At 48.4% G+C, this 24,820-nt stretch overlaps 1 protein-coding gene across 11 annotated transcripts in view; it reads right to left on the reverse strand.

The window, feature by feature from the left end:
* Nucleotides 1-24,820, reverse strand: part of FANCA (FA complementation group A) — a 50,155-nt gene that overhangs the window by 20,325 nt on the left and 5,010 nt on the right. For 7 of the 11 annotated variants that reach the window (XR_009499255.1, XM_059906334.1, XM_059906341.1 and 4 more), the window contains exons 4-21: nt 22,270-22,412; nt 22,084-22,179; nt 20,351-20,424; nt 15,115-15,227; nt 13,732-13,814; nt 13,381-13,414; nt 12,870-12,936; nt 11,383-11,495; nt 10,547-10,623; nt 10,137-10,278; nt 9,694-9,827; nt 8,337-8,447; nt 7,398-7,493; nt 7,245-7,304; nt 6,361-6,449; nt 5,676-5,736; nt 5,536-5,585; nt 409-482 (exon numbers count right to left, since the gene is read on the reverse strand). Coding sequence is in view for 9 of the 11 variants with exons in the window: in XM_059906334.1 (XP_059762317.1) it covers nt 409-482; nt 5,536-5,585; nt 5,676-5,736; nt 6,361-6,449; nt 7,245-7,304; nt 7,398-7,493; nt 8,337-8,447; nt 9,694-9,827; nt 10,137-10,278; nt 10,547-10,623; nt 11,383-11,495; nt 12,870-12,936; nt 13,381-13,414; nt 13,732-13,814; nt 15,115-15,227; nt 20,351-20,424; nt 22,084-22,179; nt 22,270-22,412 (1,617 nt within the window). In the remaining 2 variants the exon portion in view is untranslated. Of the gene's footprint in view, nt 1-408; nt 483-5,535; nt 5,737-6,360; nt 6,454-7,244; nt 7,305-7,397; nt 7,494-8,336; nt 8,448-8,968; nt 9,039-9,693; nt 9,828-10,136; nt 10,279-10,546; nt 10,624-11,382; nt 11,496-12,869; nt 12,937-13,380; nt 13,415-13,731; nt 13,815-15,114; nt 15,228-20,350; nt 20,425-22,083; nt 22,180-22,269; nt 22,413-24,820 lie in introns of those variants that run through there. The other 4 variants (XM_059906338.1, XM_059906336.1, XR_009499256.1 and 1 more) reach the window with 3 other exon arrangements.

Here is a 24,820-nt window from a genome sequence, read left to right on the forward strand (position 1 = left end):
AAAGATCCCCAACAGTCCAAACGGCCAAAGAGCCATGGCAGACCCCCTACTAGGACACGGTGCAGAACAAACACCACGGGCCTCGGGCCTGGCTGGTCACCTGACTTTAAAGCTCGAATTCAGACGGGCAAACAGAAACCACATCACAACCTCAGCGGGGCACACAAAGATGAGAAATGGTCAAGTGGATTTTGTACTGCACGCGTGTTCAAGGAATGACGTCACAGGCAGCCCTCCTGGTGTCACAGCTGTCCCAGGGCCGGTGCTGGGCAGTCTCTGAAGCCACAGCTGTGGCCAGACCCAGTATGACAGAACCAGACCAGATGGACCAAGATGCCACCGACACGTCTCGTGATCAGGGAAGTGGAGATGGGCACGTCTGGGGACCAAACGACCCACTGACCTTACCTTCTGGCTTCTCTCTGACAGTGGAGCAGGCTTGACGGTAGGTGGAGTATAAGGAGGGGGGAATTTTCTCCGCTCTGGATCAGAAGAAAACATGAAAATAGTCAACTAGGACTCGGATTAATTCTCAAGCTTACAATCCCAAAGACTATCATAAAACAGAAATATGCAACAGAGTAAATCTAAATAAATTATACAACACCCCACAGCATGACCCTGTGTTTAGGAAAAACATTGTCCATATGGACTTAAACGGTCCTGACTACTTTATACGTCCTATATAAACATCTACCAACAGTGGGTTTTGTTGTGTAGTGAGATTATAAATGATTTTCACTTCTCTCATTCAAGTTTTGGTAATTCCCAAATTTTAAAGGTGAACTTATATTACTTTTAATGAAAAATGCTAACTAAGGAAAACATCCAATTAATGTCATTGAAAATACAAGTCCTGTGATGAGGACACGGGGCATCTGCAGGGCACGGACACGGCTGACAAGTTCTCATGGCACAGCAGCAAGTACAAGAGCCACAGAGCATTGCCCGCCCAACAGTGCTGCAAACCGTGACAACGAGATTCAAGCAGAAGAACAGAGACATGGCTGTGCTCCAGAGTGAGACTCCACACCAGCACTGGAGGGAGGCAGGGAACTTGGCTGGAGACTAGGAACTGAGGGCACGACCCACTGCCCTGGGGACTGGAAAGCCTTCAGTTTAAAAAACAGAAACCAATGCAAATAAAAAGAAAGAACAAATTCAAGGAAACAGAGAAATTCACAGAAAAGAAACTGTCAGTCATCACTTTCATTAATATCTTCAGAGAGGTAAGACAAAACACTGCAGCTGTGACACAAGAATGGACTGCTGGGGGCTTCCCTGGTGGTGCAGTGGTTAAGAATCTGCCTGCCAATGCAGCGGACATGGGTTCGAGCCCTGGTGTGGGAAGATCCCACGTGCCGCGGAGCAACTAAGCCCGTGCACCACAACTACTGAGTCTGCACTCTAGAGCCCACGAGCCACAACTACTGAGCCCAAGTGCCATAACTACTGCAGCCCACACGCCTAGAGCCCATGCTCTGCAACAAGAGAAGCCACCACAGTGAGAAGCCCGCACACGGCAACGAAGAGTAGCCCCGGCTCATCACTAGAGAAAGCCTGTGTGCAACAACAAAGACCCAACGCAGCCAATAAAAAAAAAATTAAGAAGCTATACCATGCAAATACCAAAAAAAAAAAAAGCTGGTTTTAATAGCAGACAAAATAGAAATTAAAGTAAAAAGCCTAACAGAGACATTACATAATAACAAAGGGAAAAACATCCAGCAAGAGAAGCCTGTATTTTAACAATTACGAACTTTCTTGCAACAAGACAAATCTGACAGAATTATAAGGAGAAACTGACAAAATCACAACCACCTCCACAATAAACTGATAAACCAAAGACACAGAAAACTATTCAGGATACAGAAAACTTGAGAATAAGCACAATTTAACAGACAGACCTTACAGTCCAAAACTGAAGGACATGTGTTGTTTTCAAGGATGCGTGGAATGTCTGCAAATTCCAAGCAAATTCTGAAAGGAAGTCTTGACAAGTAGAAAAAACTCCATACAAAGTGAATCATATTCTTTGCGAAAAATGCAATTAAATTGGAATTCAACAATAAAAACTCATGGGCAAATACCTAAATGTTTAAAAATTTTAAAAATTTACTTAAAACTAACTTACAAATTATGAGAAAATCATAGCACAATGGTTGAGTATTTAGAACTGACCGACAGTATAAGAACTACACATTGAAACTTTTGGAAGGCAGCTGAAGTGATATCTGCAGGTAAAATTTATTAAAATATGCCTGTTTTAAAACACAAGAAAAGTTATAAAACAATAAACCACCACTTTAAGAAGTTATAAAAAGAACAACATAGTAAACCCAAAGAAAACAAAAGGTAAATAATAAAGTTAAAATCTAAAAACAAATAGAAGATTTTTTAAAAAACAGCAGGGAGGGGCTTCCCTGGTGGCACAGTGGTTGAGAATCCGCCTGCCAATGCAGGGGACACAGGTTCGAACCCTGGTCTGGGAGGATCCCACATGCCACGGAGCAACTAAGCCCATGCGCCACAACTACCGAGCCTGCGCTCTAGAGCCCGAGAGCCACAACTACTGAGCCTGTATGCCACAACTACTGAAGCCCGCGCACCTAGAGCCCATGCTCCACAACAAGAGAAGCCACCGCAATGAGAAGCCTGCGCACCACAACGAAGAGTAGCCCCGGCTCACCACAACCAGAGAAAAACCCACGTGCAGCAAGGAAAACCCAACGCAGCCAAAAATAAATTAAAAAAAACCCAGCAGAGATGGGGTTTCTCTGGTGGTGCAGTGGTTAAGAATCCGCCTGCCAATGCAGGGGACATGGGTTCGAGCCCTGGTCCGGGAAGATCCCACATGCCGCAGAGCAGCTAAACCCATGCACCACAACTACTGAGCCTGAACTCTAGAGCCCGCGAGCCACAACTACTGAGCCCACGTGCCACAACTACTGAGCCCACGTGCCACAACTACTGCAGCCCGCGTGCCTAGAGCCCGTGCTCCACAGCAGGAGAGGCCACCTCAATGAGAAGCCCCCACTCGCCACAACTAGAGAAAAGCCCATGCGCAGCAGCAAAGACCCAATGCAGCCAAAAATAAAAATAAATAAAATAAATAAATTTATTTAAAAAACCCAAAACAGCAGGAAGGACACAATATAAAAGACTGGTTATGTGATAAAATTAATAAAACAGACAAGTCTTTAAGTAATGAATGAGTCATAAAAAAAGGCAAAATTAACACTAGCATGAAAAAAATTTTAAGAAGGGATGAAAAGTACAGATTTAAAATTTTTTAAATCACAATAGAATATCATGAAAAATGATACATCAATAGATTTTCAAACTGAGATGAAATGGACAATTTTCTAGAAATATATATAAAAGCTAACTCAAGAATAAAAAACCTGACTAAACCGATAACCATTCAAGAAACTGAGTCAGCAGCCAAAAGTCTTGCCTCCACAAAGACACCAGGAACAGATGATTTTGCAGCCAGATTTTACCAAACCTTAAGGGACACATGATCCCTGTGTGACAAACTATTTCAGGGGACAGGAAAGAGGGAAGGCTGCCCGGTTCGTTCTATGAGGAACCAAATACCTTAATGGCAAAGCAGCCAAGGTGAGTCTAACAGAATGAGACACAGATGCAAGAATCCTAAATAAAGTATCAGTAAACCAAATTCAGCAGTTTATAAAACAAAAAACTGTTACCAATTAGGCGGTATTCCAGGAACGCAAAGACAGTGGAAAAACCTATCAATGTAATTATCACATAGCTGATGACAGGAGAACAGCACAATCATCTCAAGGGATGCCAAAAAAAAGCATGAATTCCTGCTAAAAGTCCTTAGTGAATTCACAGAGGGGAACTCTTTTAATATGGTAAGGAGTGTATATATATATATATATATATATATATATATATATAACTATATAAAACTACAGCAAATAGAATTAATGGTAAAACTCTAGAAGCAGTCCTATTTCAGCCAGGAACAAGACACGAGGCCAGCTTTCACTTCTACGATTGCTCATGATACTAAAATCCTACCCAACACAGTGACACAAACACTGAGAGGCATAATAATCTGACAGGAGGAGGCAAACTTGCTCTTGTGGATGGCGTGATTGCATAGAAAATCTCACCACCCACTGGGAGTAAGTTCAACAGTTAATGGAAACAAGGGCACCTACACCTCAGCAACAGCCAATGAAGAAGACAGAAAAGAACATGCAGTTCACAACAAAAGCTAGGTACCGAGTAGCAAGGCTGACAAAAATTTACAAGAGTTTTATGAAGAAAAACCACAAAACACTAGTAAAAGACCTGAAAAAACAAAGACGTACTATGTTCCTGGAAGGAAAAACTCAGTACCATAATAAAGCCAAATATCCTCAAATTAATCTATAAAATCAATGAAATTGCACTCAAAATTTTAAAGTTTTCATGGAGATATAGCCAAGGATGTTCACTGAAGCACTGTTAACAAAGCATAAAAGTGGAAGTAACCTAAGGGTCCAACTCCAGGATGGTAAGTTAATCTATTTATTCCGTAGGCATGTGGCCTGCACCCTGGGGTGTGCGACGTGGCAGTTTGCAGACACAACAGAATTCCACACAGCATTAAACAAACCAGAGCACACGACCAACGGGGGGAGTGAAAATGCAAGTCACAGAACAACACACACTGCTATCAAATCCACTTTGAAAACACACAAGACCAAACTGTGTGGTGTGTTTGTGTGTGGACATAATTTACAGTTATAAACATATAAAACAAAAGGATAAAAAATAGAGGAAAACTTTATGCACCAACTTCAGGATAATGATTTTCTTGGAGGAAAAGGGGAGGGGATCAGAGACCTGGGGTAAGATGTATCTGGACTATTTCAAGAAAAAAAAGGAAAGATAGCAAAAATATTAATGTGAATGGGGCATAGGGGTGTTTTTTTACTGGTCTCTTTACTTTTGGAATATCTTATGCCAAAAATAAATAAAAGTAAGGATCCCAGAGAATGGCCTAATCATAAGATGAAAAAGCTTATTTTTACTTTCTAGGCCCTTTATCTTTTCAATCTTCTCACAGGACCCATCACTTCACATAAGACACTGGAAAACAGGGTTTATAGTTTTCTGTTTCTGCCACCTCTCTGCTCCTGGAGGTCCACAGTGTGAGCCGGGGGACGGGACCCCCGTTCTACACGTGGTCTCCACTCTCCCCAAATCATCACAGTGGGAGGCTTTCACCTCTCCCTTTTCCTTCTTTCCTTAAATTCTCCTCCTTTCCCAATGATTATGTAGCAAAAACACTATTTTCTTTAATTCCCAGACTAATCATCCTAAAAGTTCATTGAAAAATGTTAAGTTGTGATATTCAGAATCAAAGAAATTTTCTTTTTAACATTTTAACCGACTAATTTTGAGCCAACTTTTTATAAGCAAAGCATACATGTGACAAAACACATTTCTCTACAGAAGAGCCACAGCTCCTTGCGCTGTTAGCCCCCAGATGAGCCGCGCTGCCATGCGTACCTCCTCAGGGACTCTATGAGAACGGCCCGGGAATCAGGGACCCTCGGGAGCTGAGAGGGAAGACAGGACTTGGGTGAGACGCCGACAGGGACCCCGCTCTCTGCCGACCCGGCCCCACGTTCATGGCGACATGTACTGACCACTCGCGGTGTGAGCAGGGCGGGGAGAAAGTGGGACAGGTAGTAGGACCTCCGGAATATGCTGCAACAGAAAAGGCCAGGCTCAGAGGTGCCCCACCTCGACCAGAGGACCCTCAGTGAGGGCAGTGACCGTCCACGTCCAGGGCCGTCCCTGCAGGCCAGAGCGTGGGCCACGTGCTGTCATGTTTCAAGGCTATGACACTGTATCACGTTTTCAAGTATTCTTTCCCACTGTTTTGGGACACTTCACACAAAGGGAACTCTGTGCTGGTGACCACCTGCACCCAGAGAGTCTGGAGGATTCCAGATGCATGACCCTGGAACCTGGGTTCATCCGCGGCCACGAGGTTGACCGTGGGAGCTGGAAGCTGTGCGCGTTTCTCAGAGGCAAAGCCTTAAGAAAGCTACCCCACAGCTACCCCGTACTGGTAGCAACCAGAATTCAACGTGTTTTGGCATCACACCAAATTCAACAAAATTTTGCTATTCAACTCCCTGTGCTGGCTTCACACGGTCACCGTTGAAGCATGAACAAGAAAAGTCATCGTGGCCAAAGGGAGGGCCTGTTCTGGTCCCTCTGTACAGTCTGTGCTATGGGGCACCTCGGCTTTCCGCAAGGGAGCTCATGTCACAGTAGGGGCTCGGCAGCACCTGCCCACCAGCCCTTCAGGCAGCGTAACCCCACCTGGCCTCCAGGACGGCGGCGGGAATCTTCCCCGTGTGTTCAAACACCATGATGGCCTTCTCAACATCCTGGGACGTTTGGCGGTGGGGCTGGCTCCAAGCGGGGAGGACGGAAAAGAACAGAATATTTAAAAGAAAAGGCAGGAGCAGAGCAGGGCCACGGTTCTGTGGTCGGGCGATAGGCATGACAGAGTAAGCGGACATGCAGACAAACTCCCTGATACCAGCAAAACCACAAGGAGGGATCAACTGCTGCCCCGGCCCCAGAGAGCTCAGCACCTCCGGGAAGCCACAGCCACCCCCAGGCTCCATGTGTCTGTGCCCTCCACCCCGCTTCCTGCTGCCCTTCTGGGAGAGACAAGGATCCCAATGCAAGATTTTCAGGTGGGAAGGTGCCAAGACCTAATTTTTGAGATTTAAAAAAATTATGAAATGGCAACTTGTGAACAGCAATAAATCTTAAATAGAAAACTATGTTAAATATTTTAAAGTATTCGCCTAACAGTCCAACAGGAAGGGCTCTCCAGAGACTCGCAACTTTGAAGTAAAAGTATCTTAGGAAAGCACACACACACCCCATACGGCCATCCAACATTTGGTCTACGTAAATATAGTTCACACTTTTTTCTGTAATTCCTAGAAAAACATGACACCGCCCTTCCCCAACTGTTTTACAGACCACTTTGTCCGCGAAACCACGGGAAGGGGGACCTACTGGAAGAAGCGTCCCTGTAAAAGGTGACCCTTGCTGCTGCTCTGAACAGTGTGGATACGACAGGACAAACAGTGGAGCACAGCTCACCCCGGCTGCCGCACACGCACTGGGGCCCAGACAGAAAAGGCTCAGACACGCAGAGACGCTCAGCGACGAGCCCGGGACGTTACCTCGGTGACGTCCCCAGCTGAAGACAAATCCTCATAGAGCCCCATGTTTTCTATAGAAACCTGCAAAGACACGGGCGCATGTGAGGACCCAGACAGGCACTGGCCTCCGTGCAGAGAGAGGAGGAGCAGGCAGCAGGGGAGGCTGGGACTCGCCTTGAGGTCGGCCAGGCGCGTCCTGGCCAGCGCCACGTAGTCAGTGAGGAGGGCGCGGTACTTGCTGGGAACCAGCGGCGGGTGGAGGACGTGCACCTGCGGGCAGAGGGCGGAGCAGGTCCATCAGCCCATCAGCTGTCCTGACTTTCTGGGGGAGACACTCGTACTGACGGCAACAAAGTTGAAGAATTAGCCAAAGACCCCAGGGGGGTCTGGAGGTGGGGCAGACGGAGTCCTGGGTGAGGGTCTCTGCACGGGGCCAGGAGGAGCAGCAGGTGCCCTGCCCCAGAGCCGGCCCCGCCCCCACACACGCAGCCCTCCTCCCCTCAGAGGGAGGCGTCGGGGCCCCAGGGGCAGCAGGGACTGAGCTGCACGGGGAGACCGGACTCCAGGCTGCGTGAGTTACGTCACATGTATTCTTTGAAATGAAATACGCATTTCTTAATTAAAAAAAGAAGGTGAGATTCCTTTTCCAAGTGCCCTACCCCTCAAAGCAAATGCTGGTTATGTCATCTGATTACAAAAGAAAGCTCATTGCAAGGCACTTTCTAATCATGAGACTAATGTACATGGTGATAAAGAACACAAACTGGAGCGTGAAGTCTTCCACTCCCAGAAGGAACGTCCACAGCCACTGGGGGCATATTCTTCCAGATCCTTCTCCTTCAATATAAAAATATATCATTTTTAAAAACCAAACATGGGACCCAGGACACTCACTGGCCTCAGTGTCCGTGGTATGGGGGCCCCTTTCTATGCAGGCACCAGGCCCCCTTTGCTCACTCACCAGCTCCTAGGACCACACGCGGCTGGTTTCTGGGCATTTACTGTAAGAAACATGCCTCCCCAGGAGTGCACCGACACCCCCGGGTGGCGTTTGCATTCTGTGACTGTCACTTGCGGGGCTGCCCTGAGCCGAACGTGCCGCCGGCCTCTCACCTGCAGGTACCGGGGGGCCTCGAAGGGCACGAGGTCAGACAGGAACTTGAAGAGGAAGACCAGCGCCTTCTTGCTGCAGCTGTGGAAGCCCCTTGCGCTCCCGAAGGCGGCCTGTGTGGAGGATGGGCATGAGGCGGGGGCGACAGGAGGACCTGCCGTGGGGTGGCCATGGCTACATCCCGGCTTCAAAAACAGCAGAAAAAGGGAAGCAAAGCCACTTCAGTTCATTTGTCTTTAGGACGACATGGCTGTGGCCTAGCTAAACAGATGGACTGAAAATATATTTAAAAAATTAAAAATATATTGCTGTAGAAAATGGTAAATATGGTGCCTTTCTATGAATGTTAGAGACAGGATTTGTTAACCACCCTGCGAGAGTCCCTTCCTCACAGGTGAATTCATTCCACTCCAGCCCCAAGCCCGTCTGAGTGGACGAGATCCCTGCAGGGGTGGGGCCTCGGGCAAAGTGCCCAGGCCACAGCAGGAGAGTGGACTCTTACAGAACCCAGGGCGCCCAGGGGTGCCTGTGGGTGCCCAGGGCAGGGAGGTTCTGAAGAGGTGTCGACCCCGAATATGTCCCGATGAGCCTGCAGAGACCAGCACTCGCCTCACGCCAGCCACAAGAGGCCCACCTGCCGCACCACGAGGCCCACGGAAGCTCCTCCTCCAAAGCACACCCTGTGGTTCTTCGGAACAATTGTGCTGTCAGACAGACGACAGGCACGAAGTCCTCAGAACGAGCTCACAAGGCCGACACCACTGGCCCTACTGCCGGAGCACTGAGTGCACTCTGGTAAGCCCCTCGGGGCCAGGACTGTGGACGCAGTCACCGAGTCCACGTGCCTCCAGCAGGAGCCCCTGGCCCGCTGTGTGGAGCTGGGGTAAGCGCGGGGCCAGGAGGGAGCTTCATTCCACAAAAGAAAGAACCACACCCACCATCTCTACGGCACACCCGGCACAGAGCCAGGTGGATGCAGAGAGAGGCGGGCTCTCCAAGAGGCCACAGCTACACCACCCAGAGCTTCTGCAAAGAACAGGGCTCGTAAACCCAAATCCACACACGCCCAACCTTCAAAGCTGATGTCCCAAAGATGCCCCCCAGGCCCAGCAGCCTGGGAAGAGCGGCAAACACGCGCAGGTGGCGGGAAACAGGGAAGAGAGGAGGGCGCCCCCCCACAGACGTGAAACCAATCACAGCGCAGCACACTGTGCAAAAAAAGGCAGCTGTGTTCGCTTTCACCCTTTCCTGCTGGATTTCACTCATTTTCTCGTGAGAGACGGCAGGAGGCCCAGTGAGGCAGACGGGAAGCTGAGCAGTCTCGCAGAGCCGACCCCAGCGGGAGCGCAGGCGGCTCACCTGGAACCAGGCGGCGTAGGACGGGAAGGCAGCTGGGCCCTCCAGCGCAGCCTGCCGCGCAACCAGGAACGCCAGGACCATGCTGTCCAGGTCACAGCTCTCGAACGCATGAGCCAGCAAACGCGACACCCAACCTAGGTGAGGACAGTGGCACGGCTGTGGACGGGGACTGGGGCGGGGGTAGGGGGCAGGCAGGACGGTCCGCTCATCCAACACCGACCCCCGGGCCCTGGGTGGCGGCCCGCACGCAGCCTGGCAGCGGGTACATGGGCAGGCCGACAGCAGAGGGCGGTCCAGAGGGCACTGGCTGGGCAGGTGGGAAGGGCTTCCATCCTCACTGAGCCAGACATAGCGATTCGGCCCGCAGGCTCGCCCCAGCGCCGGTCCACGGATCACACGCGCACACACGCACGGAACACAGCGGGGCTCCCATCCCCGCGCACCGTTAACCAGCTGCTGTGCGTCTGGCAAGCAGATCACCAGTGTGGACACGCAGGACAGCACGTGTTGCCAGTTCACCTCCCGTGTCTCCAGAACTTCTTGTAAGCAGTCCACTAGCTCCTCTGGGCTCAGGATCACGAAGAGCTGCAACCAAAGTGTCAGAGCTGGACCCTCGCCTCCCTCCCCCTCTGCATCGGACACAACCTAGACTCGAGACACCTGCCCCTCCTGACCCCCATGGCCAGCAGTGGCTGGAGGGAGTTCTCATTTGAGGACAAGGTGCTTTGCCCACATGACAAGTTCAGTCTCTGGACCCGGGCGGCGGTCCAGCCACGGACAGCCGTGGCTGTGGCATCTTCTGGGACCCACAGAGCCCGTGCAGCAGGTCTTGGACCCCACCCTGTGCACTTACCCTACGGTACAGGCCACTGAGCAGAGGCGGGGTCCTTGCAAAGCTCCACTCTCTCTGCATCTGAACAGCGTCGGAAACTTCATTCAGGAGGAAACACACAAAACGTCACATCAGTAATCATCAAAAAGTTCAATATCAATAAAGTACCTTGTTTTAATTTGCACTTTTCCAAATGTTATGTGAACTTCACCATTTCCCCATTTTCCAGCCATTTTTTTATGTCATGAAATGTCTGTGTCTTTGGTAATCCTTGATCACATCTGCTATAAATATCCTCCAACCCATCAATTACACATTAATTTTGCTGCTTTTAAACTTTCACTATGAATAAGCAGTCAGCGAGGACGTGTTGAAAGGACACAGTTGGAAAGCATGCATCAGCCAGGCCAGGCCCTCCGGAGGGGCAACAGCCTCTGTCGGGGGCTTCCGTGGGCCACTGGATGCAGCACCACAGAGAAGGCGCCATCAGGAGCCTCACAGACCGCCCAGCCCTCACGGGACAGTGCATCAGGCAGAAGATGACTCGGGTGTTAGACACCTTTCAAAAAGCCATGCACCCACACAGAAAATGCTGACGTGAGCCGCAGAAACAGAACCTTGGAATTCACAGTATGAGCACTGTTTTAAAAACCTATCTAGAAAAGACAGGAAGGGCTTCATATTAAAGATATTCTACTTTGGCAATGGGTGACGCTTCTTTAATTCTAAATTTTCTTTATGGGAAAGTGTTGCTTTCAAACGAGAAGATGTTTAATGACAAACGGACTGTCCTCCCCGTGTTAACATCCGCGGCCCGAGCTTCTGTCAAGGGAGGCACCCAGGGCACCAGGACCCACCTTTCAGCACAGGCTTGTGGGTGAGGATCTGGGTCAGAGTGTGACAGAAGAACCTCTTGGGAGACTCGGTTGAAATTATACTTCGATACATGTGTCCACTGAACACACTGAACCTGCAGATGCAGCAGAGGATCTCAGGGGAGGGGACCCCTGCAGGTTGCCGCCACTCAACAGTGCCAGCACCTGACAGCGGCACCTCACGCACGAGGAGCGGCTCACTGGCAAAGCAGCCAGGGACCTGCAGGCCCCCGACTCCAGACCCCCAGCTCAGGCTCACAGGCTGGCCCTGCCCACGCTTCCCCAGCCAGGCCTGCAGCCAGGCTGCCATGCTGCAGACGGAAATGGAATCCAGGGGAGCGTCGCTTCAACAGGACAGAATCAAAGGCAATGGAGTCGCTGTCACATGGAGAAGCAAGAAGGTCAGAGTGAGGTCACAGAGGGCTGGGCCTCGCAGGAGGTGACGGAGGTCACAGTGACCACAGCCAGTGGCTGGACCCAGGCCCAGCACACGTCGCAAAGCCTCGGTCTCCCCATCTGTGAAATGGGAACCAGAGGTGGCAGGGCCATGGTTCGCACTGAGCACCTGATCCTGCCCCGGCACATGGAGGCTCTCAACCGCACCTGGAGCCAGGGACGTCCTTCTCCCGACAGGAGAAGCAAGAAAAGGAGAGGGAGCAGGATGTCACTGACAGGTCAGGAGGGACAGAGGGAGACCGGGACCGACAGCAGGGTGTCATGATCAGCCCCACCCGATCCCTCAGGGGAGAGAATCCAGGGCCCTAGCAGCCATGTGAACTGCCCATGTCACACGTGCAGTGAGGAGGCTCCAGGCAGGACGGCCACCCAGACTGGGAGGGGACGTCTGATTTTACTCTAAGTGTTGGCAACTAATTAAAAAACGTGAAAAGTCATGATCTGACTCTCGGGACAAGTCTGAGCACGGACTCAGCACATCGTGAAAATGCATAAAACATAGAACAGAGCAGTGTTTTATATGCTGATTAGTAAAGTACTCACACAGCAGGTTTGAGGACTATTAAAGTAATCGTGGAGAAGAGGTAATCAGGAGCAAAATAATTGAAAAATGGAAAAAGTAACAAAGCCTGGAAATGCTGGGAAATCTCCTGGGTTCCCAGGAGAGAGCCAAGGCCCAGGTGGCCTCACCCCATGTTACTCTGAAGCAAACCTGACACCCCAACGTTTGGTCCCCAAGTACCTGGATGCGCCTCCACAGAACCAAGGAGAGCAAGTGGAGGGTCCTGCGGGGGCAGGCACGACAGGCAAGGTCTCCCTGGCTGGGACCCCGAGGACCCCCTCCCCTCAGACCCGGAGGTGGCATGGGTCCCACAGGAAGGGCCTCATCTTCAGAGGACGTCTAGTGCTTTCCAGCTCCTGATGTCACCACAATGGCAAAGGATCACTGGGCCTTTGGGGGCGACCAGCATACCTGGGACCACTCAGCCGGCAGGCCCACCTCCAGAACTTACCAGCAGCTCACTGCCTTGTGTGCTGCGGACCCCTCCTGTATCCCGGCCGCCAAAGCTTCGAGCGCGGCTGAGGCAGAAAAGAGACAGACACACATCATCACCGTCCATCATAAACAGCCCCGACCAAGTGCTTCTGGGCAAGTCAGGTAACGGACACCTTGCCATCACAGGCCTCCTAGGCCCCCGAACCCCCCTGACGCACAAGCCCTGCAAGATCCCAAGTGTCTCAGTGGTACCAGACTTAAGCCTTGAAAATCAAGCACAATATGTAGGCAAGAAAATGCTTCCCTAATGAACCATTCAACTGGTCACCACTGCTGCTCTGGAGATCAAATGTGAAGCCACCAAAACTGACAGCAGGAGAAAAACAAGTAAGTTGGTGAGTTTAGACCCAATCACAACCGTGCAAGAAGCCTGCCAGGAGCAGCACTGAGCTGGAAAGGCGGCGAACCGCAGGAATCCCTAACCAGCAAGGGAGGCCATTTACAACGTGGGCCACAGAGCCACTCACAAGCCAGCATCCTCTCGAGAACAGCAACGGCCACCTGTGGGGACAGAACACTACAGTTACACAGGGGCACAAGCGAGCCAGCTGTCACCCCAAAGTAAAACAAGACTCGACTTTACAAAGAGCTCGTCTCCAGATTCCCCCTCAGGCACAGCCCAGGATCTGGGCCCTGGGGAGGGCTGTACCCTCGAGAGCCGTGGGGGAGAGACCACCGCCCAGGCCCGTGCCCTCACATCTGCACTCAGGGGCGCCCTGTGGTGACAGCAAAGCGGACTTCCCCGTATAGAGCTGACAACTACAGCGTGGGTCCCTCGTGCTGCAGCCGCTGCCCCACGAGGCCTGGTGTCCTCCCACCTGGGTCATCCACTCCGGCTCCACGGTTCCTCTCACATCCACGTTCTTCTGGAATCCCCTCAAAACAAGCATTTGCACAAAATCTGAAAGCCACAAAACCAAAGCATTTACATACGCTGTGGTCTCTGAACAGCCGTGAATCACACAGACCACCAGCTTCAGAGGGGCCGGCAGGGTGAGGACCTGCACGGAGCTGGGGGGGACACTGGCTCCTGGCCCCAGGGAGCCCACCGACCACACCACCAAACCCAGCCAAGCAGAGCCTCTTCCCCGAGCCACACTCCACGCGAAAATGAAACACAATCCATCAAGTTTATAGGAAGGATTTTCTCACTGAAAACAAAAAAGTATCTTCTAAGGGTTTTACGTGGCCTTCCTCTCAGCCAATCTCCTACACCAACCATACACGGACAGTTCTAGGGCCCGGAAGCATTACATTGCAGGGAATGAGGCAGGAAATGGACTCATGCCTTCTGAAAAGGTTACGACCAATGGGACTGAAATTAAAAAGATTTTGTCAAATTTCAATTTAAACTTAATCTGGGACCAGATTACAGGATTCAGGAATTGGAAATAATTCACATCACCAAGAAAGTTTTAGGAAAAAGGAATGCACATTTTGCAAAGGAAAACAGTCCACAAGCCAACTAACTGTAGGGAACCCCTCCCATCGAGGTTTCCATTTACTTGTGGACTGCATTCCTTCGGCATGACCGGTGACGGCGGGCCTGCTGACTCGGAGAGAACGGGAAGGTGCCAGAAGAACAGGGTGTGGCGCTGCCCAGGCGTCCACAGCAGGGCAGCCCTGCTCACGCAGAGTCCCCACATTCAGATAAGGATTCCTGCCCAAGCTCCCACTTTGCTTCTCCCGGGCACCTTGTAAAACCACTGCCTAGAATTGAGCCGCGGAAAGCCAGTGGCCACCGTACAAGCACTGGTGCCTTCCGCTGTGCTCTCTCCCGCTCGCTTGTGACCTGGACGGAGGACGGCCCATCCCCAGCTCCCTGGGATCTGTAAATAACCAACCTGTGACCCTACGTCCTTTGCACATTGTCTAGGAGCTGCGTCTTCAGTCAAATCAGCCCTGGACTCTCACTTCCCCGAAGTGGGAGCTGGGATGCCGGGGGAGCCACCTGCCTCTGCTCGCAGGTCACAAGGTACACATCCTTAACACACCAGCTCCGGCCCAACCCATCGGGTCAACAGGCTGACATTTGCACACAACTCAAGTTCAACGCAAACCCACAACGACAGGTACAGACTGCAATGACTTCCTGTTGGAGTGTGTGGGCCGCTCTGCTTCCCACAGATCGTCATAGCAGAAAGCATTCCCACTGGTCTAAAGCAATTGTACCCAAGAACCCACCTGTGCCGTGAACTTACCAGAAAGCATAGCCCTGGCGACGTCGGCGTGCTGACAGGGTGCCTCTGTCTGCTCACACAGCAGGCGCAGGTCCCTGGAGAGCCAGGCCACCACGGCCTGAGAGTCGGCATGGCTGGGGGCACAAGCACACAGCTCACCTGACCCCATTATTCCACTTTCTTTCACACTCACTCCACTGACAGCAAGCTGGCGACTACCTCAGCCTTCCCGTCCCAAGTCACAACGGGGCCAGCAGATGTACAAGGGGCATCAGGAATGGCTGCCACTGATGTTAAAAATCATCACTTTTTTCAAATAGTTTATTTATTTGGAGTAGCTTACTATTCTTGGGGGAAAAAAGAAATTTCAGTAATAACAAATAGTGAGAGTAGCGATAATGGGCTCTAGACATCAGCAATGCAGCAGCCCTGCAGGACAGCCCTTGTCTGGGCGCAGAGCAGCGGGGTGGGGGAGCCCTCACCCGCCTCCCCTGTCAGATTTTTATTTCCCTGGAGAATAAGGATGATGGGCATCTTTTCACGTGCTTGGCTATTTGTAAATCTTCTTTAGAGAAACGTCTACTGAAATCCTTCGTCCATTTTTTAATTGGATTATTTTTCTTCTTGTTGAAGTTTAAGAATTCTTTTTTTCTAGATACTAGGTTCTTACCAGATATATGATTTGCAAACAATTTGTATGCATTGTCTGTTCATTGTTTTGATAGGGCCGACACACTAAAGTTTTAAAACTTGATGAGGCCTAAATGACCTATTTTTTCTTTTGTTGCATGAGTTTTCGGTGTCATAGCCAAGAAACCCCTGCCTGATCCAAGGTCATGTAGACTTACCCTCAGATCTTCTTCTATGAGGTTTATGGTTTTAGCCCTTAGGTTTAGGTCTCTGATGCACTGAGTTAGTTGCCATCTGTAGTGTGAGGTAGGGTCCAACACCATTCTTTTGCATGTAGATGTCCAGTGGTCCCAGCACCACTGTTGAAAAGACTGTTTTTCCCCATTAAATGGTCTTAGCACCGTTGTCAAAAATCAACTGACCATAAACGTATGAGTTTACATCTGGATCCTCAATCCTACTGTTTATCTATACGTCAATTCTTATGCCAGGACCGCACTGTCTTGATAATTACAGTCTTGTAGTAAGCTCTAAAAACCGGATGTGGGGACTTCCCTGGCAGTCCAGTGGTTAGGACTCCACGCTTCCACTGCAGGGGGCACAGGTTCGATCCCTGGTCGGGGAACTAAGATCCTGCATGCCGCATGCCATGGCCAAAAATAATTAATTAATTAAAATAAAAACAGGATGTGTGAATCTTCCAATTTTTTTCCTTCTTTCTGAATAATTTTTGGCTATTCAGGGTCCCTTGCATTTCCATATCAATATTAGGACAAGCTTGTCAATGTCTTTAAAAATGCCAGCTGAGATTTTGAAGGATCCTGACTGAGTTCATAGCTCACATTGGGGAGCAGTGCCATCTTGACAATATTAAGTCTTCTAATCCACGGATATGGAACGTCTATTTATTTAGGTCTTAATTTCTTTCAATGATGCTTTATATAGGGCTTCCCTGGTGGCGCAGTGGTTAAGAATCCACCTGCCAATGCAGGGGACACGGGTTTGGGCCCTGGTCTGGGAAGATCCCACATGCCATGGAGCAACTAAGCCCGTGCGCCACAACTACTGAGCCTGTGCTCTAGAGCCCGCAAGCAACAACTGCTGAGCCTGTGCGCCACAACTACTGAAGCCTGTGCGCCTAGAGACTGTGCTCCGCAACAAGAGAAGCCACCGCAATGAGAAGCTCACGCACCGCAACAAAGAGCAGACCCCACTCACCGCAACTAGAGAAAGCCCGTGTGCAGCAACGAAGACCCAACGCAGCCAAAAATAAAGAAATAAATAAATTTATTTTTAAAAAAATGATGCTTTATAGTTTTCAGTGCATAAGTCTTGGTCTTCTTTAACTTTATTCCTAATTTACTCTTTTTGATGTGTTATTAGATGAAATTACTTCTTAATTTCACCTTCAGGTTGTGCATTGTTATCATACAAAAATACAAGTGATTTTTGTGTATTGGTCTTGCATCCTTCAACCACACGGAACTCATTTATGGCTCCAGAACTTTTTTATGCTGTGGATTTCTTAGGATTTTCTGAATGGAAGATCATGTCATCTGCAGAGAGTTTTACTTCTTCCACTCCAATCTGGATGCCTTTTTCTTTCCCCCTTGCCTAATTCCCTGGCTAGAAACTCCAGTGATGTTGAACAGAAGTGTTAAGAACATTCCTGATCATATGAGAGCCTTCAGTCTCATGACATTGATGTGAGCTGTGGGTTTTTCACAGATGACCTTTATCAGGTTGAAAAGTTCCCTCTACTCCCAGCTTGCTGAGTTTTTATCATGAAATAGTATCAGATTTTGTCAATTGCTTTCTGCTTCTATTAAGACTGTCCTTTTATTAAATATGTTAATTAATTTTCAGATGTTAAACCAACCTTGCATTTTGGGGATACATCTCCCTTATTATGGTGTTTAGACCTTTCATATGTTGCTGGATCCAGTTTGCAAATATTTTGTTGAGAATTTTTGCATCTATATTCATTAGAGACATTGGTCTGTAGTTTTGTTTTGTGACATCTCTGTCCAGCTTTGATATCAGGGTATTACTGGCCTTGTGGAGTAAGGTGGGAAGTGTTCCAGCCTTCTTTATTTTCTGGAAGAATTTATGAAGGGATAGCACATTTCCTCTTTAAGTGCTTGGCAGAGTTCACAAGAGAAGCCAGGCCCTGAGATTTTCCTTGTGGGAAGCCTTTATATTATTAGTAACTCAGTTTCCTTTCTTGTTACAGATCTATTCAGTTCTTTTCTTTTCAAGCCGGTGCAGTCTTTTGCATTTTTCTGGAAATTCATCCATTTTATCTGTTTTCTAATTATTGGCAAAAAATTGTTCACAAGGACTTCCCTGGTGGTGCAGTGGTTAAGAATCCGCCTGCCAATGCAGGGGACACAGTTCAAGCCCTGGTCCGGGAAGATCCCACATGCCACAGAGAAACTAGGCCCGCATGCCTAGAGCCCGTGCTCCGCAACAAGAGACGCCACCGCAACGAGAAGCCTGTGCACCACAACAAAGAGTAGCCCCCGCTCGCCGCAACTAGAGAAAGCCTGCGCGCAGCAACCAAGACCCAATGCAGCCAATAATTAATTAATTAATTAGTTTTTAAAAAATTGTTCACAGTATTACCTTAAAATGCTTTTAATTTCTGTACGGTCAGCAGTGATAACCTTTCTTTCATTTTGATTTTAACCATTTATGTCTTTTTTTCATGCTAAGTCTAGCTAAAGGTTTATCAATTTTGCTAACCTCTTCAAAGCCCTTTTCTTTTTTTCATTGATTTTCTCTATTACCTTTCCTATCTCATTGATTTCTGCTCTAATTGTTATTATTTCCTTCCTTCTGCTTGCTCTGGGTTTGGTTTGCTTTTCTCTCTCTAGTTTCTTATGGTCAAAGTTTAAGTCACTGATTTGAGGTCATTCTTTTTTCTCATGTAGGTTTTTGCAGCTATAAATTTCCCTCTAAGCACTACTTTAGCAGCATCTCATAACTTTTCACGTGTTGTTCTCCTTTTCATTTGTCTTGAGGTATTTTCTAATTTCCCTTGTGATTTTTTTCACTGACCCATTGATTATTTAAAAGTGTATTGTTGGGTTTCCCTGGTGGTGCAGTGATTAAGAATCCGCCTGCCAATGCAGGGGACACGGGTTCGAGCCCTGGTCTGGGAAGATACCACATGCCGCGGAGCAACCAAGCCTGTGCGCCACAACTACTGAGCCTGCGCTCTAGAGCCCACAAGCCACAACTACTGAGCCCAAGTGCCATAACTACTGCAGCCCGCACGCCTAGAGCCCATGCTCTGCAACAAGAGAAGCCACCACAATGAGAAGCACGCACACCGCAACGAAGAGTAGCCCCCGCTCACTGCAACTAAAGAAAGGCCTCACGCAGCAATGAAGACCCAACGTAGCCAAAGATAAAAATAAATAAATAAATTTATTAAAAAAAAAAAAAAAAAGTCTACTGCTTGATTCCCAATATTGTGGATTTCCCAAATTTTCTTCTGTTGATTCTATTCAGTTCCTTTGTGGCTTGAGAACATGCTTTGTATGGTTTCAACGCTTTTAAACTTATTCCAACTTGGTTTATGGCCTGAACCGTGTGACCTATCCTGGAGCTGGGCACCACTGGGTGGGACGGTCTGAGGGCGTCAGGTACATCAGCTGCGACTGGGGCTCTCTCTTGTCTCCGGGTCGTTGCTGGTCTGAGCAGGTGATCCACCCGTTACTGAAAGTGGGGGACTGAAGGCTCCAATGATCATAGTTGAAAGTCCATCTCTCCCTTCAACTGTCAGGTTTTGCTTCATGTATCTGGTGCCCTGACATCAGGCGTGTATGCTACGAGATACGGTTTTCACGTAGTCAAACTGATCAACCTTTCATGACTTCTGGATGTGACCCACGTGTCATGCCACCACTGGTTTCAATACAGCATTTTCAACTGTGCTTGACAGTCCCCCAAACTAGACATTCTCTATTTTCCCTGACCAGAGAATAAACACGTAAACCTCCAGCCTTCTGTCGACCAGGGGAGGAGTGATTGCCTGGCTGCCTACAGCAGAGAAGACAATCCACCTACAGCTCCAAATGCTTCTCACGTGTGTTCTCAGTCAGCTCATTCTGAGCCCCCCTCCCCTTCACTCTCTCACCCAGAGGCACCGGGCGCCATCGCACCGCCAGCTCACTTGCTAAGTCATTCACCACCAGCCCCTCCGCCTCCTGCTTCTCCTCCCCTAGACTCTCCCAACCTTATGGGGTTATTCCTTTTATAAAACCCCCTTTCTGACTCTTGGTGGGATTTCAGGAGGTAAGAGTTGTACACATTCTATCAACCATATTTACCTGAACGTCTCTCTTTTAGTTTTTAAAAATATTTTATCGCATTGTACATCTTATACAAAGAAAACATTACCAAGTCTGTGCATGATGAAGACTTCAATTATAACAAATGTTCTCTTTAAATAATAAAGCAACTGCTTCTCTGGGTGATTTTTGGCTTTACATATAAATAAATCATACTAGATTAGAAAAAAATAAATTATGTAATATTAATTAAATTTCATGTTACATAAAATTTTAATTTTTAATTTAAATGTTCAATTTACTTTAATGGTAAATAATCACTGGTATACCTTTCCAGCAGCTCTTGGAGGCTTACAATGTTTTGAACATGAAGGCGCCACACAGCTTCAAGCAGCAAAGAATTCTGCAGAAAATCACAGAAACTATGAGTCCTTCACGCACACATTATCCTACAAGACGTTCAGCCTGTGCGCTTAACCACGTACTCTCCTGAAGACCAAGCCTCCCAACACTCACATCACCACCTTCGCCCCCCACCACTGCCACCATCATTCCCAGGTTCAGGCTCAGGCTTGCTCTCTGCCCAGCCTCTAGCTTAGTCCACTTCCAGGTCTTTCTCCACTATGGCCAACACAAGATTCCAAAACGTAACTGGCCAGGCCAATCTCTCCTCTTCTTTAGAACCCTTCCGTGGCTCCTCCCAGCTTTCAGGACAAAGTTCAGACTCTCGTCTGTCCTCCCAGGGAGGCCCTCCAGGCTATAGCACTGATGCGCCCACCCCCTTGAACAAGGAGCCCCAGTCGGACTCGGCCCCAACACCCACAGTGCCCTCCTCTTCACCCAGGAACTCATGCCTCACACCCCACGCAACTTCCTTCCAGGAAGCCCTTCCTAACCACCCAATCAGCCATGGCCGCCCACCCTTCTCTGCTACCTGCAAACACTGGGACCATCCCAATCCACGTGCATTTAGCTAGTTACCAACGGGCGCAGGGGCCATACCAACGCCTGACAATCAACTGAGCTCTACACTGTATGCTGGATAAAAGGGGGGAAAAAACCATGAATGCACCATCATCTTGGTTTTTTTCCTTCCTTCTTCTATATACTTAACTGATCTCATTTAGTAACTAAGCGATAACTTTCAACTGTTCAAAAATCAGTAAATCAACTACACTCCAACATAAAATTAAAATGAAAGGGACTTCCCTGGTGGCAAAGTGGTTAAGAATCTACCTGCCAATGCAGGGGACACGGGTTGAATCCCTGGTCTGGGAAGATCCCACATGCCGCGGAGCAACTGAGCCCGTGCGCCACAGCTACTGAGCTTGCGCTCTAGATCCCGCGAGCTACAACTACTGAGCCCACGCGCCGCAACAACTGAAGCCTGCGCGCCTAGAGCCCGTGCTCCGCAACAAGAGAAGCCACCGCAATAAGAAGCCCATGCACCACAACGAAGAGTAGCCCCCACTCGCCGCAACTAGAGAAAGCCCGCGCACAGCAACGTAGACCCAACGCAGCCAAAAATAAATACATAAAATAAATAAATTTATAAAATTAAAAAAAAATCTATAGGCCTACTGAATTCAAAATGTTTTAAAACCGAACAGATAAGGGAATTCCCTGGCAGTCCAGCAGTTAAGACTCCACTTGCTCCCAATGCAGGGGGCCCGGGTTCAATCCCTGATAGGGGAACTAAGATCCCAAAAGCCAAGCAGCACGGCCAAAAAAAAAAAAGAAGGATTTTAAATCACTTTAAATCACATTTTTCTAGTTTACTATGCTACCCTGGGAAATGGTTCATCATAATATACCTAAGAAAGCAAAACACGATGTTTCTGTGCATAGTCTATTCTAATAAACATTACTAATGATGGATGAATATTGACAAGTATGGTGATTGACGGTCCTTCTTTCCCATCCACAGAGGCACCCCAGTCTCTGTAATTAATGCGATGCTTGCTGGAACTCCTAACAAAACATGGGGATTTTACTGGCTCCACCAAAATCAACAGGACACTGCTTGAAAACCCTAGAGTCAGAGTTACAATCTCAACTTTACCTGTACTTTCCATAATTCTTGACAGAAGGAAAGACGGGAAAACATGCTTTGTGCTAATAAATTCTGAGCGATCTCAAACAAGGAAGACAGTTTCTTCTGAAAAGAGAGATTAAATCTTTTCTAAGAAACGGTATTAAATGTCCAATTTTCCCAAACAGCTGAACAGCAACTCGTGCTGCGTCTTACCCTCTGGTCCGGCGTCATCAGCACCTTGGGAGGGGGACCTGCATCTGCTTCACACACCTGCACGAGGCCAGAGGCCACCACCTGGCTGGACAGGACGGCTGCTGGAACACCCAGCTGCGCAGCTTGGTCCCGCAAAGCAGAGCCTTAAAGATGAGACAAAACACAGACACACACAACAAAATGTACAACTGAAGTAGATTGGTTAAATGCCTTCTCCGAAGCTCTAGCACCACAGAAAATTGCATTTTGAAGGGGAGAAGAGATCTGGGGGGAAACACGAGGTATGAAAGTAAGACGACTTCAGTCTAATTGAAGAAGCTCACAAGAATCAGGGCAGCACCTGAAGCCCATGGTTGCATATACATATCTGTGCGTTTTGTATGACAAAAACAAGGGAGCTTGGCAGATACATTCTGACCAAGAACTTTAGCAACTCTTTCCAAAGGAGCACAATCAACTGAGAACTTTTAACAAATTTCAGTTTTTTATAGTTACCACTCCCACAACCGTACGTTGATGTTTGACTGGACACGGGGTCTGGCTTCCTGATGCCAGCCACACACATGGTGGGCATCGCATGCCACAGGTGTGCCCGGTCTCTGGGCTGCCAGGTGGAAGCTGGGCCCACAGGCAGCCACCCGCCTCCTGAGGATCAGTCCCTGGTCTGCACTCAATAAAAGGAGAAATGCTGGGCAGCCTAGAAATAGATGATGCCAACAAGAAAATTGTTTTCTAGTTTATGTGACTTCCAAAATTAATTTAAAGAAACCAGGAAACTGTACCACATGCCCATTACCTTCAAGGCTTGAAACACAGACCACTACAGAAATGAAAACATGTGCAATAGTTGTAAACGTTCCAAGTGACAGTATTAGATACTATCCACCACTGTGGTCAAGAAATAACTCATGGGGCTTCCCTGGTGGCGCAGTGGTTGAGAATCTGCCTGCTAGTGCAGGGGACACGGGTTCGAGCCCTGGTCTGGGAAGAGCCTACATGCCGCGGAGCAACTAGGCCCGTGAGCCACAACTACTGAGCCTGTGCGTCTGGAGCCTGTGCTCCGCAACAGAAGAGGCCACAATAGTGAGAGGCCCGCGCACCGCGATGAAGAGTGGCCCCCGCTCGCCGCAACTGGAGAAAGCCCTCGCACAGAAACGAAGACCCAACACAGCCATAAATAAATAAATAAATAAACAAATAATTTTTTTTAAATCTTAAAAAAAAAAAAAATAACTCATGGTAGAAATGTAGAAAATGCTCATTTCTAGCCATTTATTTCCAATTTGTGTCTATGGGAAAGTTTATCCCTGTTTTTATTTACAAGGCTTTTATTTTTATACAAATATGAATATGTGTGGTAGCCACTACCTTCAGCAGGAAAAACAACTGAAAAATTCATGAGTTGAGAGTCTACTTCTATTTCTGTGGTCAAGGTGAAGAGCTGCTTATCTGAGTTCTCACGCTCTGATCCACAAGTCCACACAAGGAAGCGTGTGGCTGAGCTGGTTCCCTGCACCCCGCACAGTCTGCGAAATCCAAGTACAATTCCGGCCGAGAGAAGCAGCACCGTGACCTTGAGGGATCAGCTGCCAACGCAAGCCTGGGGTGCAAGGTTATCAGAGTAGAAATTTAAAACAAATTAGTGGATTAGTTAATACAGTCGTCCCTCAGTATTCCAGGGGGATTGGTTCCAGGGCCGCCCGTGGATACCAATATCCGCAGCTGCTCAAGCTCCTTACACAAGATGGCGTACTGTTTGTATATAACCTACACACATCCTCCAGGACACTTTAAATCATCTCTAGGTTACTTATAATACCTAAAGCAATGTAAATGCTGTGTAAATAGTTGCTGGCACACAGCAAATTCAAGTTTTGCTTTTTGGAACTTTGTGGAATTCTTTTCTCCCCTGAATATTTCCATCCAAGGTTGGTTTAATCCACAGATGTGGGACCCATGGATACAGAGGGCCGACTGCATCTTTCTGAAATGACAGTCATTACATAATAAAAATGTGAAAGACCAGAAAATAACTTATTTTTGTTATTCCCACAGAACTCTCCCTGTCTCGTATTCTCAAAGTGGGGCGGGAGACCTAGAAACATACAAGCAGACCTCGATTTATCGCACTTTGTAGAGACTGCCTTTTTTTACAAACTTAAGGTCTGTGGTGACCCTGCACCCAGCAAGTCTATCAGCACCATTTTTCCAACAGCACTTGATGTCTCTGTGTCACATTTTGGTAATTCTCACAATATCTCAAGCTTTTTCGTTATTATCACATTTGTCATAGTATTCGTGATGCGTGATCCCCGATGTCACCACTGTAACTGTTTTGGGGCATCACAAACTACACCCATAGATGATGGTGAACTTAATCCACAAACATCCTGTGCGTGCTGACTGCTCCACCTCCCGGCCGCTCCCATCTCTCTCCGTCTCCTCGGGCCTCCCTCTTCCCTGAGACACAGTACTGAAATTAGGCCAATTAATAACCCTACAGTGGCCTCTAAGTGTTCCAGTGAAAAGAAGAGTTGCACATCTCTCACTT

This window comes from Balaenoptera ricei, chromosome 19, assembly GCF_028023285.1.
Source record: "Balaenoptera ricei isolate mBalRic1 chromosome 19, mBalRic1.hap2, whole genome shotgun sequence".
NCBI lineage: Eukaryota > Metazoa > Chordata > Mammalia > Artiodactyla > Balaenopteridae > Balaenoptera > Balaenoptera ricei.